Source organism: Echinops telfairi, unplaced genomic scaffold (assembly GCF_000313985.2).
Source record: "Echinops telfairi isolate 266 unplaced genomic scaffold, ASM31398v2 ScPeMD7_1;HRSCAF=3_0, whole genome shotgun sequence".
Taxonomy (NCBI): Eukaryota; Metazoa; Chordata; class Mammalia; order Afrosoricida; family Tenrecidae; genus Echinops; species Echinops telfairi.
This window is the reverse complement of record NW_022103896.1, coordinates 89,417,116-89,434,533: the sequence shown is the minus strand read 5'-3', so window position 1 is coordinate 89,434,533 and position 17,418 is coordinate 89,417,116. Positions and strand designations below refer to the sequence as shown.

At 35.1% G+C, this 17,418-nt stretch overlaps 1 protein-coding gene across 1 annotated transcript in view; it reads right to left on the bottom strand.

Annotated features, from left to right (window-relative positions):
- Positions 1–16,282, bottom strand: part of RAB2A (RAB2A, member RAS oncogene family) — a 76,073-nt gene extending 59,791 nt beyond the window's left edge. The window contains exons 1-4 of the mRNA XM_004697579.3: positions 16,210–16,282; positions 9,794–9,861; positions 5,975–6,057; positions 5,251–5,343 (exon numbers count right to left, since the gene is read on the bottom strand). Coding sequence (XP_004697636.1) covers positions 5,251–5,343; positions 5,975–6,057; positions 9,794–9,841 — 224 coding nt within the window. The 5' untranslated portion in view covers positions 9,842–9,861; positions 16,210–16,282. The remainder of the gene's footprint in view (positions 1–5,250; positions 5,344–5,974; positions 6,058–9,793; positions 9,862–16,209) is intronic.
- Between the last annotated feature and the right edge of the window lie 1,136 nt (positions 16,283–17,418).

Genomic DNA, 17,418 nt, shown 5'->3' with positions numbered 1-17,418 from the left:
TACTAACTATGAAATGATGGAAAGAAAGTTTGATCTGAAATACTACACAAAGGCAACAGAAAGGGCTGGTAATTTCTGAGGTAGTCTTGTGAAATACTAGCAGGAAGATGACACTATGACAAGCACTATAAAGTAAATGAACTTCAAAGCTACAAGAATTATAGTAGTTATTGGTAAGTCTGGTCTTCCCATCTTCCCCTTCTATTTAGGACCTTTTATTATATCCCAGGTCAGAACCCCCACTCATCCTTTGTTATCACATCCTCTTCTAGTTCCCCTTTCCTTAGTTTAAAACTTCTTTCCACAGCTGTGTTATTCTTAACTATAAGAGCCATCTATCTACCATCACAGGAAACATCTCTTAAGTATATACTCTACAATTAGCTTTCCTTTTCATGAATGAATGATAAGCTCCTCATGGTCAGCAAACAAATTTTAAGTTATGAGAAACTCAGTACAAAAACACTAGAAATAGTTACAAGACCACGATCACCCCTCCTAAAATCTGGTAATACAACAGAACTCAAAATTACCTTTATTTCCCAAGTCTTCTCATTTTCTTGGCCCAGATATTACCATTCAGTTGTACAAGAATACTTTACAGTTAAGAGACTAAAGAGTCACTTAAGGCCTTAAGAATGTAAGATAATAGTTTTAGTTACAAAGAAGTACAGTTGACGTTTTACTTCAGAAATGCAACTCACGAAATCTCCCTCCCCTCTCAAAAACCCAATCTATGTGTTACTTTGAAGTTTATAGTTATCTACAGCGTTACTGGGGTATAGCTGACATACAAAAAACTTCAAATATAACTCATAAGTATAAAATTTGATGAGTTTCCGTGTATGTATACCTATAAGATCATCATCTCATTAAGTTTTTGCATATTGCACTATAATCAATTAGACAATCACTAATCTTTCAGTAAAGATTGTTTCATTTTTTATTACTTTATATAAATGAAACCATATAGGTCTCACCAACCCGCTTTTCCACTCAGCATGTTTGTTTGAGATTTATCCACTTTCTTTCATGTTACTGATAATTATCTTCTCTGTGACTGAGTAGCATTTCACTGTAATAGAATTACACTATAAATTATCCATTCACCTGCTAATGAACATTTGAGTTGTTTCCAGAGTTGGTTATTACAAACAATATTGTGACAAACTTTCATGTATAATTTTTTGTGTGAACCTTTAAAAGAAATTTGTCCCAGGTAATTACATGAGTAAAAACAGTAGGTCGTGTAACAAATGTTAGTGAAACTAAAAAATTGTTTCAAAAAGTAAATATTTTTATATTCCAGTAAGCAGTATCAGGAGTTTCAGATATTCCACATCTTTGCCAACACTTGCTTATAACTAATCTTTTTTATTTGTATCATTTTATTGAGAGTACAATGGCTTTAATATGCATTTCTCTCAAAATCAATGTTGCATTTTAAAATATTTCATGTGCTTATCTGCCACCTTTTTATCTTCTTTAAGGAAGAACTAGTTCAGATCTTTTGCCTATTTAAAAAACAGAATCCCCCTTATTTGTGGAATATAACACATACAAAGAAAACTATACTATACATAGGTGCACAGCCCATCTCACCAGAACAGTGACGGTGTCCCAGTAACACCCACCTCTCCTTATGTGCTTCTTCCTTCTTGTTTCCTTTTCCCAGCCACCCTTCCTATTTCCCTTCCCTGCTGTGCATGCCCCGACTTCATCGGTTTTCCAAGTCATTTCTTTTGATGTTAAAGCCATTTTTCCCTTTATAATTATGTCATGAAATATTTATCGTTATGAGACTAACTTTGATGAGCATAGTGACCTCATGGGGTGTTTTACAGACTCATCATTATTTTATAAGGATGTATGGAGGTTATCTATTCCTCCACAGCCAGGGTTTTTGATTGTTTCCTTCTTTTTGGTATTAGAAAATTCTGGGATAAATATGGATGTGCACATATCTGTTTGTGTCTTGTTCTTTACTTCTTTGGGAGTATATACCAAGTAGAGAGACTACAGGATAAGGTATTTATGAATTCACATTTCCATAGTGGTTGTACAATTCTCCAATCGAATCCAGCAACATATGAGTGTTCCCATCTCTTTAAGTTTTATTAAGAGTGCCAGTGTGAGGTAGTGTCTCATTGTTACTTTAATTTGCATTTCTCCTTTAGATAATGAATGAGAGCATTTCTTCATATGATTGTTGGACACGTTAGGTTCCTTTTTGTACCTGGTGGGAAGTATGGGTCCTGTTTCATTCTTTTGCAGATGGAGGTTCAATTTTCTTAGCACTAGTTGTTGAAAAGGGTATCTCTTCCCCACTTAAATTGCTTTTGTCCTTTATTTAAAAAATCAGGTGCATGTAGGTGAGTGGTTGCATGTCTGGGTTCTTTCTGCTAATCCACTGATCTCTACATGGTATCTATCCATGCACCAATACCAAGTTGTTTTGATTACTGCAGCTGAAATCTACGGGTGAAAGGCTTCCTAACTTTGTGTTTTTAAATAGTATCTTATTTATCCTGGATTTCTTTCCTTTCCATATAAAGTAGGTGATTAGTTTCTCCATGTCTTTCATAATTTGTGCTGGAACTTGGATTGGAATTGTATTGAATTTATAGCCTGCTTTCGGTAATATTGACATTTTCACTATATTGTCTTCCTATCCACAAGTATGAGATATTCTTATATTTATGTAAGGTTCTCTTCGTTTCTTTTAGAAATGTCTTACAGTTTTCTTTGTATAAGTCTTTTGTTTCTCTAGTTAGTTAGTCCTACACATTTTATCATTTAGGTAGTTACTGTAAATAGCATTATTCCTTTAAATTCTTTTTCATAGTTGTCTTCAATATGTAAGAATCCAACTGTTTTTTCTATGTTGATCTTACAGCCTGTTACATTGCCAAAATGTTGAACTACTTTTAAAACCAGACTGTTCTTATTAATGCGCTTAAGTAATTCTTCATACAATCTAGAACAAATCTTCTATAAAACATAATGCTTTACAATTATTTTTCTCCCAGTCTGTGGCTTGTCCTTTAATTTCCATAACCTAAAAAGAAAAAAAACTGCAGTATAATTTATAACTTAAAATTAGCAATTTAAATATTTAGTTAAAAAATATTTTGAGTGAAGGTTTACAGATTAGTTTTCTATTTAGTTATTCATATACATTTTGTTCCATGTCATTTTTTTCCCAGTCTCCACATTATAACATCGCACTTCCTTTATGTTTCCTGCTTCCATTCTTCCTTCGTTCCTAACCCTCTGAATTGTCTTTGAGTGTATGCTGCCTTTGTTATCTCAAATGGTTCATTATTCTATGGTGTGTGTACTTCATTGGTGTCAATGTTCCCTTATGAACTCTCTACTACTTTGCTGAAAATTGATAATTGGGGGGTGAGTAAAATTCAGGACTTAACGGGTAACTAAAATTCAGTCTTGGCAGTTTTATAATTTTGAATTCTGTTCTACATTTTTCTTTCACTTTATCCAGGAACATCTAATGTGATTCTTTTAAGAGCAGCAGGTGGTGGTGCTGAGCACCATCTAGTTCCGGTCTCAGGGTTGCATACACTGATGTTTATACGATCCATTAGTCCATTAGACTATCTGTATCTATGCATCTTAAGTTTTCTGCACTCCTCTTTCCTCCAGGCTGGGAGAGATGAATAGCTGCAACTAGATGGATGTTCAGGAGCTTTTAAGACCCTAGTCATATTTTAGCCATTTTCAAATATACAATCAGTGGTATTAATTCTTTTATTCTTGATCAATATCTATCTGCTCAAAAAGTAGCTTTTACTTTCATTTTCTCTATTGTTTTTCTGTTCTCTACTACATTGACTTTTGCACTTTGTTATCGCTTTACTTATCCTAAGGTTCAACTTACTCTTGTCTTTCTAAATTTAAAAGTGGAAACTGCTACACTGGTACAGATAAGAGCTCATGACACATGGGATCCAAGTCAGATAAACCCCTCAGGAACAGAAATGAGAGTAGTGATGCCTGGAGGGTTGGGCTAAGGTGGGGAGAGGAGTGGAGGAAGGGGAAACCAATCGCAATGATTGACACATAACCACCCCCACCCCGGGGGTTGAACAACAGAAACCATGGGAGAAGGGAGACAGCGGTCGGTGTAAAATATGAAAATAATAATTTATAATTTATCATAAGTCATGAGCATGGGAGGGAAGGAAAAAAGAGGAGCTGATACCAAGGGCTCAAATAGAAACTAAATGTTTAAAAATAATGATGGCAACATATGAACAAATATGCTTGATACAATTGATGTATGAATTATTATAAGAGCTGTAAGAGCCCCCAACAAAATGATCTTTAAAAAAATAAAATAAATAAAAGTGGAAACTTGGTTACTGATCTGAAACTTTCACACTCTTCTTCTAAGCACTGCCTTAACTACATTCCACAAACTTTGAAAGACTTGTCAAGATAGAAAGTTACTTGTAGAAAATGGATACTAATACAAATATTTCATGTCTACAGTAAAGCAAGCTGTGTTCAGTGGGATACTATTACTGCTCTGTGCAAATCGATCAGTTTTAAAACCATTAATAAATTCATTCCACTATTGCTTGGAGGAAGACATAAATGCATGGTACTTTAAGTTCTCTTTTGAATATGCTATAATAATGACGCTCTTATTAATTTTATAAGGAATCCTGGTAGCTTAGTGGCTGTACACTGGCTACTAACTGCAAGGTCAGCAGTTTGAAACTACTAGTGGCTCCAAGGGGAAAAGACAGGTCTTTCTACTTCCATAAGGAGAAACTCCCCGGGGCAGTTCTACCTGGGCCATATATAGGGCCACTATGAGTTGGCATGGACTCCATGGCGGTGAGTTTGGCTTTTTGCTTTTTATTAAAATTAATAACATAAATTAAAGTTGTAGTTATGTGCTTACCATTGTTGTGATTATAATAAAAATGTTTCAGGACTTAGAGTAGGAATGTACCAGTCTAATTTATGAGATGTATAAATTCATACAATGAACATTAAACTGTGAAAGAGAATACTTTTGTGAGTTCAGAAACAAACCTGTATTTTAAAAATCAAAGGAGCATAAAATTTTCAAAATTTGAAAATTAAAAGAAACCAGTTATTTATATTTGGACAAATGAAGACATGGAAAATAGTTACAAGGAAAGTAGAAAGTAAACAGTACACAGTAGTCCATGCCTTCATCACTAATGCATTTTAAATGCTAAATCTCCATCTGTTTACCTTTTATTTCCAATAAGCATAATGACCATGTTGGAATTAGAATGCTGGCGGGCATCTTCTAACCAGGTGGTCAAATGGTTGAATGTATCTCTCCTAAACATAAATGATAATTTGATTATTATTTTAAAAATATTTCAACTCAAGGCTTATAGGAATACTGTATCATATATTTCATTTAAAGTAAGGTGACCAGATTTTAACACTGGTAAAGCGGGACACCATTGATAAAACTCATATCCTGACGAAATAGTCACATGGCAGCCGAAAACCGTATACCCTAGCCTGTCCTGCATTCTTTCCAAAAATCGGGACTTTTTAAAAATGCCGCGGGACACGGGAAAAACTGTTGAAAATCGGGACTGTTCCGCCAAAAGCAGGACGTCTGGTCACCTTAATTTAAAGATTTTACTCATATCCACTTATATCAGGAGTAACGGCTTCAGCACAATTTGAGTTCATTGACTATATTTCATTAATGTAACTTCACTCTTGAAAATGACAAGGTGTAAACAACAGTATCAAACTGATCAACTTTGGGATGCTTATTCATATAAGAAATAGAATTTAGTTTCAGATTCCTATAGTAAATTTAAATTATATTCAAGAAACACAAGTTTTCAAGGTACAGCATAAATGGCAGCTATACAGGCAGTACTGGTAATCATACTTATTTAGAAAACTTCTCAACATTAACTACACAAGTGAAATACTTGCAGGTTCTCACCTTGTAATATCATATACTAGTAAAGCACCTGCTGCTCCTCTGTAATATGACCTTGTGATGGAGCGAAAGGACTCTTGTCCTGCCTGTTAGAAAAGAAAAGGTTGTGAGTGCTTGTTTAGCACTCTGTCTTCCATATTATTCATATGAAGAAATTGGGCAGATAGGGAAGGAGTACATAAAGGAAAAGAAGAAAGCCTCACTTTAATAGCTTTATGAAAAAGTTACATAATACCACTATTGCTTAAGTCAAACCAGACACACATGCAGATAGCCCTCCCTTTCCCCTCAAGGCGCAAGCCCTCTAAATGATTCTGGCAATCTCTAACAACCCAACTTACTGAATGGCTTCACAATATATGAATCATTATGACAGCACAGAATGGACTCCTAGCAACTAAGATCAGAAGACAAATTTGAAAAGAAGCAAATAACCAAGAGCCTCACATTTGAATTCAATAATCCATTCCCTGGGGCAGCTGTTGACACTAGAATAAATAAAGCCCATTGTAAATAAATGATGAATGACATCTTTACGCCCACCATCTGCTGGTGTAAAGGTTGTTGGAAGGCCAAGGATGCAGATTTTATCACTTATATCATAAATTGCAGCAAGCTCTCAATAGTCATCAGATGGAATTCTTTGAGCAATCACTTTATTATGAGAACAGAAAATGGTTCTGAATTTAATTGACATAATTTCCCCTCTATACTTAATTAATTTCCCTGAATTTGATAGATAATGCTTGTCAAAAAGCAATAGGATAGGAAAGTTATCTTTACATCCACTTATGAAATAGAAGCAGAAATTATGTGAACAGAGTAGATTTCCGTCTCTCACTGGTGACATTGTAAAAAAAAGGCTGGTATGGGATAGGCCCATTGTCTCTGAACTTAAGAATGATAGGGTTCATATCAAATAACTTCAAAAATTCTGATCAATTATTTTCTACATTTTGGGGGAAACTAAGCAAAGAAATCAAGGGAAAAACTTTTAAAATTATTTTTGTATTAAAATTGTACCAAATTCTTGAGGAAAAAATTGTATTTACAAGTTCTAAATAAGCATCAGTTTAAACATCACGCCCCTTTACAAGTTTTGTTGATAACTCCAGCCAGGGTCAGCAGTTTGAAATCACCAGGAGCTCCAAGAAAGGAAGATGAGGCTTTCTGCTCCTTAAACTTACAGGTCTTCCCACTATAAACCCCTAAGCCTGGCACACAGAAACCACACAAATAAATGGGCTGAGTGAATGAGTGAATTCTAAGGTCTGAGTCATGTTGCACAAAATGGTCACTATTTCATCTAAATGAGTGTGCACCAGTAAATTCTAACTTGTTAAAATTCAGTGAAAAACATTCTCCCTGGTGCTGTAGTGGGTTCTGAATTGGGCTGCTTATTGCTAGGTCAGTAGTGTGAAACCAGCGTGGGAGACAGATGAGGCTTTCTGCTCCTGGAAGCCCATAGGGCAGTTCTACCCTGTCCTGTAAGGTCACTATGAGTAGATGGCAGTGAATTTTTGGTATATAGAAACTAACTATTAGAATTTCTTAGGATAGCTAAGGAACGACTCTGGCACTTAGAATGATATCTGATGCTAAACCGAGAGTGATAAAGTCACCACGTAAAAGGGCTATAAAACCCCAGTGGAAGAATCCACCCTGTATTATGTTAGTTACTAATCATGCATTTTTAAACAAGTTTCTATTCAGCCCTTAGAGACCCAGGCCATATGCTATAGGATACCTGGATTTTAGATTTTGCCTTTTTCAGGGATACAGCATTGCTCATAAACCATATCAAATGGACCTGATTTTGAACCCCACTAAGTGAAATAGATTTTACCTTGTACTCCCCTTTGGTCTTAAGGCTAAATGTCCTAGTGTGAGAAGAAGCAGATGAATGCTATCCCAAGATTGTGGATTTGGAAGTCATTAGACCAGTGTTCAATGGTTCAAGTATCGTGCTTTGGGGGTTACCGTATACTTGACAATCTAGGCTACCATCTCTTATGTTCATACTTTTTTTTATGTTGCTTTTTGTGACATGTTTCAGTCCTTCAGGCATAGTTCTGGCTTTGTTAATGAGCATTCACATTATTGTCTTGTGTCTAACACTCTTTAGTTTCTTAAAAATCAGTCACTTAAGTTTTTAATCTGTGTAAGTGAACACTCCCTATATTTTAATTTAAATAGCTTTCCTATATATGTATACTTTCCTTTTCTCAACAGTATTTTATGCTATACAACTGGCTAGCCTAATAGCATTGGTCTTAGAATTATCAAAGGTCCCATGGAGGTTACTTATATTATTTCTCAAAAAGCAGATAATGCTGTTGATAAAGTGGATACACACACACTCCTGTATCTACACTTCTCTCTGCATACATATGTACACCTTAGATATATGAATGGATTTTCAGCTTCCACTTCATGTTAAGGTCTAATCAAAGAACACTTGGTTCTTAGGATGTGGCTTTGCACAATACTTGCCTTCATGAAGTAATCACTGAGGCTATGGATGCTACAGCAAAGTATGGTCAAAAAATTAGAGTGCCTGGCTATTAGAAAGAATAGTGTCAAAAAAAAAAAAAAAGAAGGTGGTTTGGGGGTCTTAAGGCTTGTCTTAAAATAAGCAGCCATCTAAGTGAAATGTCAACTAAATCCACACCGAAGGACCACACCAACTAGAGTGAACCAAAGAGTGTAAATAACGAAATCTAAGATCAAAAGACAGAATTGTATTAGAGCTTAAATTCTGAGCACTTGATGTGCAGACGGTTGTGGGTGGCAGTGAAAGCCCAAAACCCTTTTGCAGAGTGCCCCCTCCATGGATTAAGCCTCCATTGAGTTCCACTGACCAAGAATGTGAATAGTCTTGTCCTCAGAGTGCATTGGGAAGTAGATTACTACAGATATATTTAGGTTAAAATGTAACACCTTACCATTTGTTTTCTTTTCTGACCATAATTAACTTGTTCTAGATTTTTATTATTTTCTGCTTTTTATGGATTGAGGATTTTGTTTTCTTTTGATGCTGGATGATTATGGCTTTTGTTATTATTTTTCTTTATATGAAATCCAGAATAGGTAAATCTGATAGAGTAACTGATTAATAATTCTTTAGGGTTAGGGCATGGGAAGTTGGGGAAAATATGGAGCTAATAAAATCAAACAAACAATAAAAGAACAAAATGATAAAAGACTAGTCTGTATAGTTGTTTTTTTTTAACACATAGAGTTCTTTAATTTAATGAAATCTTTATTTCTCAATTAGGGTTCCATGAAAGAATTAAGCTACACACTCTCTCAGGAAGTAATTTCCAAAGTGTCATCCCAAGATCTCAACAGCCCCTGAGTCTTTTTTAGGGTCCTTGAGGTCCTCCTCTCTCTTCCCACTATGTATCTGTACAAACCTGGATTTTCTTCACACGCTTCAATCAAAACAAAATACTGCAAGCCTCAATGTGTAATCCAGCAAAGTTCTAGTAAGGAGTCAAAAGATTTTGGAAGAAAAGATATAACGCCGTATTTGACTTTTGCTTTGGAAAATGGTTCATTATGATAAAAATTACATGTAATGAGTTTAAGATAAATACTTTACAAACATGCTGTTAACTTTTCTAAGAAACAGCTTCTAGACTATTTCCCTTTAGTGTACATTGCCTGAGAATTTATGCAGACATGGTCACCAACACCAACATCTGCTGAAAACACTGCATTAAAAAAAGTATCCTCTGTTACCTCATGGCTATAGGTGTGTTAACTAACCATAACAGGCATAAAATAAAAGAAGCATGAATATACTTTTGTTATACTCACCGTATCCCATATCTGAAGTTTTATCTGTTTTCCATCGATCGTTATCATTCGAGCACCAAACTCTACACCTGAACAGAACAGAAAATCCTCTATTATACATACTGGTGTGTATATATCACATATTTAAAGAATGCCTGGACAAGCATTACTCTTAGAAAGTCATAAGGTAGAGGTGCTAAAAAGACATAAACCAAGGGTATAACTGAAACACCAACATACTCAATAGTAAATATCAGGAAACCATATGTGGTCTTCATGTGTTTCACATTCAGTACTACAGAAACAACTAAATAAGCAGATTCAAAAGGCATATGAATTTCTATATATGAAATCCAGGATCAGTAAATCTATAGACAGTAACTGGATAAATAGCCTCCTTAAGTCATGGCAGGGGAGGTTGACAGGAGAAGGGGACCCAGCAACAAGGAGTACAAAGAAGAAATACCCTAATATTAATTGTGGTGTTGATTACACAACTCTTCTTAATAGGACTGAACTATTGAAATGTATGATACATGACATGTATCAATAAAACTGTTAAAAATATCAAATTATTTTATTTATTGTTAACAAAATTTTTTTTAATTTCCTCAAAATTCTTTGGTATACAGTACATAAAAGAAACAGCTGAATTTCAACATTAAACTCTAGCACAGATTATCAAATAGGAAGAAATGTTTAAATATGTATTATAAAAAATACCATTTATACTTCATAGAAAAAAGTACATATAATTTTACATATTAACAAAAATTATAAATGCTGATATGTAATTTGCTTTTTCATTAATGAAATAAAGCATTTCTTCATATCATGAACATCATTCTATGTCAATTAATACATAAAAACATACTATTATTTTAATGTCTATATAATATCCTTTTCTACACACACATACAATAGGACAAATAAAAATGTATTCATTCATGCACAGGGGTTTTTTTTAAAGTTTTTAAACATGTTCCTGTGGTCTGTGGATGGCTGAAGACAAATTGTCTCAGAAATACCCTTTTCATAGTCTCTTTATGATATCTTTAAAAAGATATCAATAGGTTAATTTTGTGTAATGGAAAAAAGTGATTTTGCAAATCTCGGCTAATATCAAACTGTTAACAAAATTGAAGTAAACATCTTCCAAAATCACTGAAGCTTTGCAATAAGCTTACAAGAATATTGCCCCACATAAAACTAGTTTTGAAATGGATCGTTTTAAAATAGGTTAGGAATACCTCTATATTACTCAAATTCAGTAATATTGAAACAACTAAATAAACAGATTCAAGAGATACATGTATTTCTGTATGTGAAACCCAGGATAGGTAAATATATAGAGACAGTTTCCTAGGTCATGGCGGGGAAGGATGGTGGGTGACGTAGTTAGTTTATTGTGCTAAACTGGCCGATAAGCACACGTGGGGATAATTGAAGGGCTGAGAGATAAATGGCTGTGAGCCTCACCTTTCTAGTTCTCTTTGATTTCTGATGGTCACACCAGGGTGCAGCTGCCTTAGCAGTTCCCTATTTCAGCTTACAAGGCTGACTTCCTGCAAGACATCCCCAAGGAGAAGCCACATGGACCTACCCCAATGCAGCCCTAGGTGCTGGAGCAGCCCTGTGGAAATGCTTACACATTCACTGACTCGGCTTTCCTCCTGCAGTCGGCATCATTGTGTCTGTTTGGTGAGATGGGGGAGGACTTTGTGGATTGGTGATGGACATATGGGTTAATGGGTGAATGTTGGACTTGTGGGTTTGGGCAGCACTGGATGTTTTCTTGATGCCCACTTAACCTTTACATAAAATTCTCTCTTATACATGAGTTTCTGTGGACTTGTTTCTCCAAAGTACACAAACTAACACAGTGGGAAAAGGGGGACTAACAAAAATGAGCAGAGGAAGAAACATCCTAAAATTGATTGTGGTGATGATTACCAAACTTTGTAATATGATTGAACTAATGAACTCTTGACTCAAGAGAGAGGACTGTCAACCTCAACAATTCTTCGCCATACCTTCTCAGGAGTACAATGTGGCTTTACACTTATATCCTATGTATCAAATAAGTTAAAACAAATACAAGAAACAAACAAGCAAACAAGCTAACATTTCTCTTCTGTGTTGTCAAAAAATTTAAATCCTCTTAACAGTGCATTGGGAATTCCATTGAGAAAAACTTTTATCTTTTTGTATAGGGTAAACCAATTACCCATTATGCCCTGGAGTCTCTCAATCCAGATATATACATTTAATATAACAGCCAATGTTATTGCCAGAAAAAAATGTCTGTAGAGCCAAAAGCAAGGTCTCAACTATCTGGCATTGTCAGAGACTGGTGCTTAATTTTCAGGTATGTTATTCATATCCAATCTCCCCAAACAAAATAACTGAATCTTTTAGTATTTTTGAATATTTTTCAAAATATTCAAAAATACTTGAATATTTGAATTGTGTCTAGATCACAATCACTCACGTAGAAATTAAACCATTTATTGAGAATTCTGCTCATAAGCTATACCTACTTGGTGTGTGACCTGGGCATGTTATTATATCTCTTCTGTGTTTCCTCATTTATCCTCTCTGTTTCCTACTGACATCCCTCCTTTCCTAACCCTCTGTACTTTGTCCTTGGTAAATGCTGCCCTTTTGCGTGTAAATGGCTGATTACTTAAAACTGAGTGAGTTTAACTGCAGATCTGTTATTTGGATTTTTCATTCTTTTTCCTGATTGTTTATCACATAAGTAGGGAGATTTGTCTTCAAGCTCACTAATCATCTACTTTTAATTTTCTGAATTTCTATTAGCTGTGTGTAATTTAAATTTTTTTTCATTTAGTTTGTTATTGTATGTCTTCCTAGATTCCTTTAAAATTTTGTTTTCCTTGATTTTGTCTGCAGTTTTCCTGATCTTTCTCTCAAGTCATTGAAAGTACTTAAATGTCATTCTTTGAAATTCTATATTTAATGCTATATTTGTATTTAGCTGATGCTTGAATGTTGGTATACCCACAAGCACTTACTATCTGCTTCCTGGTGGGTGCGATAATGTGACTGTGTGTGCTGTTCTTTGTTCATGTATACAGTGGAGGGAGAGTTTTTGGCTGCTGTCTATTGGTGATCTGGTGTAGGAGTAGGTAGTGCTCCCCCACCCATTTAGGTGGGGGTTCAAAAGGTAAGGGTGTGACTAGGTCTGTGGGAACAGTTGTTAAGTGAGCCAAGAGAAAAGAAAGAAAAACAAACAACAGGAAAAATAAAATGATTTAAATAAACTAAAGAAGCAACAACCAGGGGAAGTAGGTAAATAACAGCAAGAATAAAACCTAAAAAGGAAAGAAATTTACACACAAGAGGGGGTAAAAAAAAATGAAAGCAAATACAATAAGCAAAACTAGGGAGGATGGGGAAAAAAGAATGAGTACAGAATCGTTTTTTAAAAAAAAGGTTTTTTAAATGAAGATAGAAGGAGAAGGGAAAAATAAAGAGGAAAGGAAAGCATAGAGAATGTTAAAAATTGAGGAGGGAAATAAAAGTGAAAAAACAAAGAAATAAAACTGCCCAGAGTTGAGGTGTTAGCTTAGGGATGGCCAAGGACCTGACGCTTCGAGTTTTGCTGGTGGGATGTGATGCAGTCTCATATCTTACACCATATGCAAAAAACAAGATGGACCAAGACCTAGGTGTAAAACCTAGAACTAGAATCATCAAGAAAAAGACAGGGACAAACATAGGGGTGCTAATAAATGGCATACATACACTATCAACATAATGAAAAACACACAAATAGCACAAGTTAGCTGAGATCTCCTAAAAGAAATCTATGTGAATCAAAAGATGTCACCAAAACAGTTAAAAGACACAAACAGGGTGAAATTGACAATGACACCTTAACAACAGCAAAAAGGTCAAACTTAAAAAACTCAAACCCACAGGCAAATTATCCAATTTTCAAAATGGGCAGAGGATATAAACATATATTTCGCGAGAGAAGACATACAGGTGTTCAACAAACATGAAGAAATGTTCCCAGACTTTAGCAATTCAAGAGATATAAATAAAAAATGAGATACTACCTTAACCCAGCTGTAACAGCAAAGTTTAATAAATGGTGACTAAAGGGTGTTTTTTCATGTCCTCTATGCTCTAACTGTGAAAATATTTGATTTACAAATAAGGAATCCTACTTCGCGGAATTTCATTTATCACGGTAGGGTCTAGAACTGATAAACGAGGGTTCACTGTACTCTACAATATTAATGAACGATGAAGAATCTGCAAAACATCTCATAACATGGTGAGCTGAGGACATTTTTCAGAGTGAAATTAGTCAATCACAAAGGGACAAGTATCGTATGAGAAAAAGAAAAGGTTTATAAAAAGAAAAGGTGTTCACACTGAAAGAAGCATTCTTTGATTACCAGGTATGAGAGGAAAGCTAGGGGAAACTAGAGCGCGTTAACTTGGGTAAAGAGGAAGGCAATAAACAGTAAGAAGGAGGTTGGCAAAAAATGATGGGGAAGCCTGTGAAGACATTGGGAGGTTTTCAAGAATTAAAGATGAGAGGCAATTATTGTTATATATGCAATCTACCAATAGTGGTGAACTACAGGTAGATGTTAGACAGAAACACAAGCTAAGAGGGGAGTTTCCCCACTGATACGTAGTGATGTCTTGGTTATTGCAATCAATCCGTTCCAAATTTGTGTTTGAACATCAAGACGTTCGAGAATGGAACACATTTTTCCCATAAGAAATAATAGAAAATAAAATAATTGGGTCTGAGGCCCCAAAATTACATTTATAAATTCATTTTTCCAGGACTTTAAATCACTACGGATGCTTTTAGCCTTCTCATATATCACTGTCTCGGATACGCTATCACCATCGTGTTGTTTGTGATTTATCCAAAAATCGTCACTTTTCAATCTCTTCGATGGTCTTGGTTCTTTGCTTTGTAGTTAATGATTTCACACCTTTCGCTCCTCATCACTTTCCTGCCCCACCAAAACGTGTTGATAATGTCGGCTTAGTCATGTTGGATTCAGATGCTCAATCAGACAAGTGGTGACCTGATTCAAATTTCCCAATGATTTCTTTCATTAACTCTATCATGATTCTCGCAGTTTTCTTCTTTGCTGCTGTTATCATGAACTTTCTTTGCAGTCATGGCTACGATATTTTATGCAAATAAAGTTCAAAAAAAGCAGTGACCAATGTTTTAATGCGCTAACATAAGCACTGTATGTTGCCTAAGCCAGAGCAGTGCTTAGACTAGTCATCCCTTTGTGTCCAAGGCAAAACTAAAAGTGTGACTCACTATTGGCCTGTACAGGTTTTTCCAAGTTGAATTTTCAGAAGGATTATTGAGCAAAGTTATGAACACCAAGCAGATTTTTTTTCTAATTTTGCTGTTCCAGTAGCGGAAAGGTTCAAGCTTGGAACTGTTTGACAACCAAGGTATGACTGCTAACTGATCTAATAATTTGATGTACATACTCTAGTCTTTGTTATATATTTAATAAAAAATAAGGACACAAGAACCAACATGCTAAATAATTCTAAGTTTATAATACTTAAGAAAATAAGGTATGCCAAAAGATTTGTCAAGCTATCAATTATAAATTATAATTAGATTTCTAATTACCTTATTTCTTCATATGCAATTAATTTTTAATTGCTGGCTGTAGTCATAAAAGAACATTCCATCTAGATTCTTTAGGTTTCCAGGCAGAAATAGAACAGTTTTTAAAAACAAATCAGAAACCCCCATATTGTACTTTTATCTAAGGTGTTTTTAGTTTTTCATGCAATTTAATTTTATATTTGTTATGTACAGTAAGAATGAGCAATACCACTATTTTAAATAATAAATGAAAAATCAAACTCACTGGCATCAAGTTAATGCTGACTCATCGAAGCCCCGTGTGGGTTTCCAAGACTGAAACCATTTATGGGAGTAGAAAAGCCAGTCTTCTTCCAAGGAGCTGCTGGTGGTTTCTAACTGCCAACTATGGGGATGGCAGCCCAACTCAACCACTACACCACCACGGCTCCCATTTTAGATAAGACCTAGTACGAATGATTTAGTCTGTTGTCAGTTAACGATTTCATTTGCTCTTTATAGTCAAGGAAAATTTTAAAAGATTAAGTGGGAGTTTTTTCTTGAGTATTAATTACAGGTAATCCTAGCACACATACCATGCTGCCAGGCACCATTCAAAGCTTCACATTTATTAAATGATATAATGCTCATACTTTGTGAGATTGGGTATTTTTTTTTTCTTCTTCTTCTAATGGAGATTACATTCTGTACAGTGATAAATTAATTTCTGGAATTGTTACTATTAGAATGGATCTTCGAGTATCTTCTAGTCCCACTATCTGTACTTTTTTTAATGCTTCTCATCTCTTATAGAACTTACCAATAGTAAGGTCATGCACAGGCTGAAACCTCTTGTCTGTAAACTGTAGCAATAAGCACGATTTGCCAACACCTGAAAGTTAAAGGAAAACAACAATTAAGGGTCAAAACTCACAGGAATTCAGAAATACTTTATAAGAGAAGGGGCAAAGAAGACTGGTGATTCTGGTGGAAAGTGGGTGGAAGCCAATCCCAAACACCTTTTTCATATTCCTTCAATATTTTCTCATTCTCTCAATTTTACATTGCCATATATGCAGCAGCTAAACTCCTAGAAGAATATCCTGCAGGTCTACCTGGTAGTTTCTACAGTAGTTAAGTGTTAATGCATGTTCTGACTCTTGCAGTTGTTTGTGCGTGTGTGTAATAGTGAAAACATTTTAAAGCACAGTAACATATTCTTTATACTTTATCTTACCCCATACAAATATGAAAAAATAAACAAGCAAATAAACATTTGCTACTTGTTTTTCCATAGGTTACTTAGTCTATTTTCCACCTAATTTAACAATTAATGCTACTCTAATAGAGTTTAATTATTCCCGTATTCTACCAAATTCACTGTAGTAAGGTCCTGAATAAGTTTCTACAATCATCCTACTTACCTTTAATATCTAGTGGATCACTAGATACTAAACAACACAGTTTCTCTCATGTTCATACTACATTAGAATTAGTCTGCCTAATTGTTAGTATCTTGCACTTCTACATAAATCTCAATGCAGCCATTATTCATTCATTCATTCATTCATTCATTCATTCATTCATTCATTCATTCATTCATTCACATATTCACTCAAAATGCCTTTATAGAATGTTAGCAAGTGTTGAACTGTTAAACAGGGTAACAGTTCAAACTCACCAGTTGCTCTGAGAGAAAGATGAGGCTTTCTACTACCTTACAGATTTACAGCCTCAAAGATCCTTTAATATGGTCACTATGAATTAGAATCAACTTGATGGTTTGATAACAATGTACTGCACTCAAACAAACTCACTGCCATTGAGAAAATTCCAACTCACCTAACAGGACAGGATAGAACTAACTACCCTGTTCCTCCCATGCTTACACAGGCCCCCTACAGGAGGTTAGGAAAAGAAAATCAGGCAAGCATTAACCACCCATAAAGACTTTAATTGGGCATGCTCCAATTCAACCCCCTCCCCCGAGCCCAGATGGGCGTTACACCTGGGCTGCCCAAACTAGGCC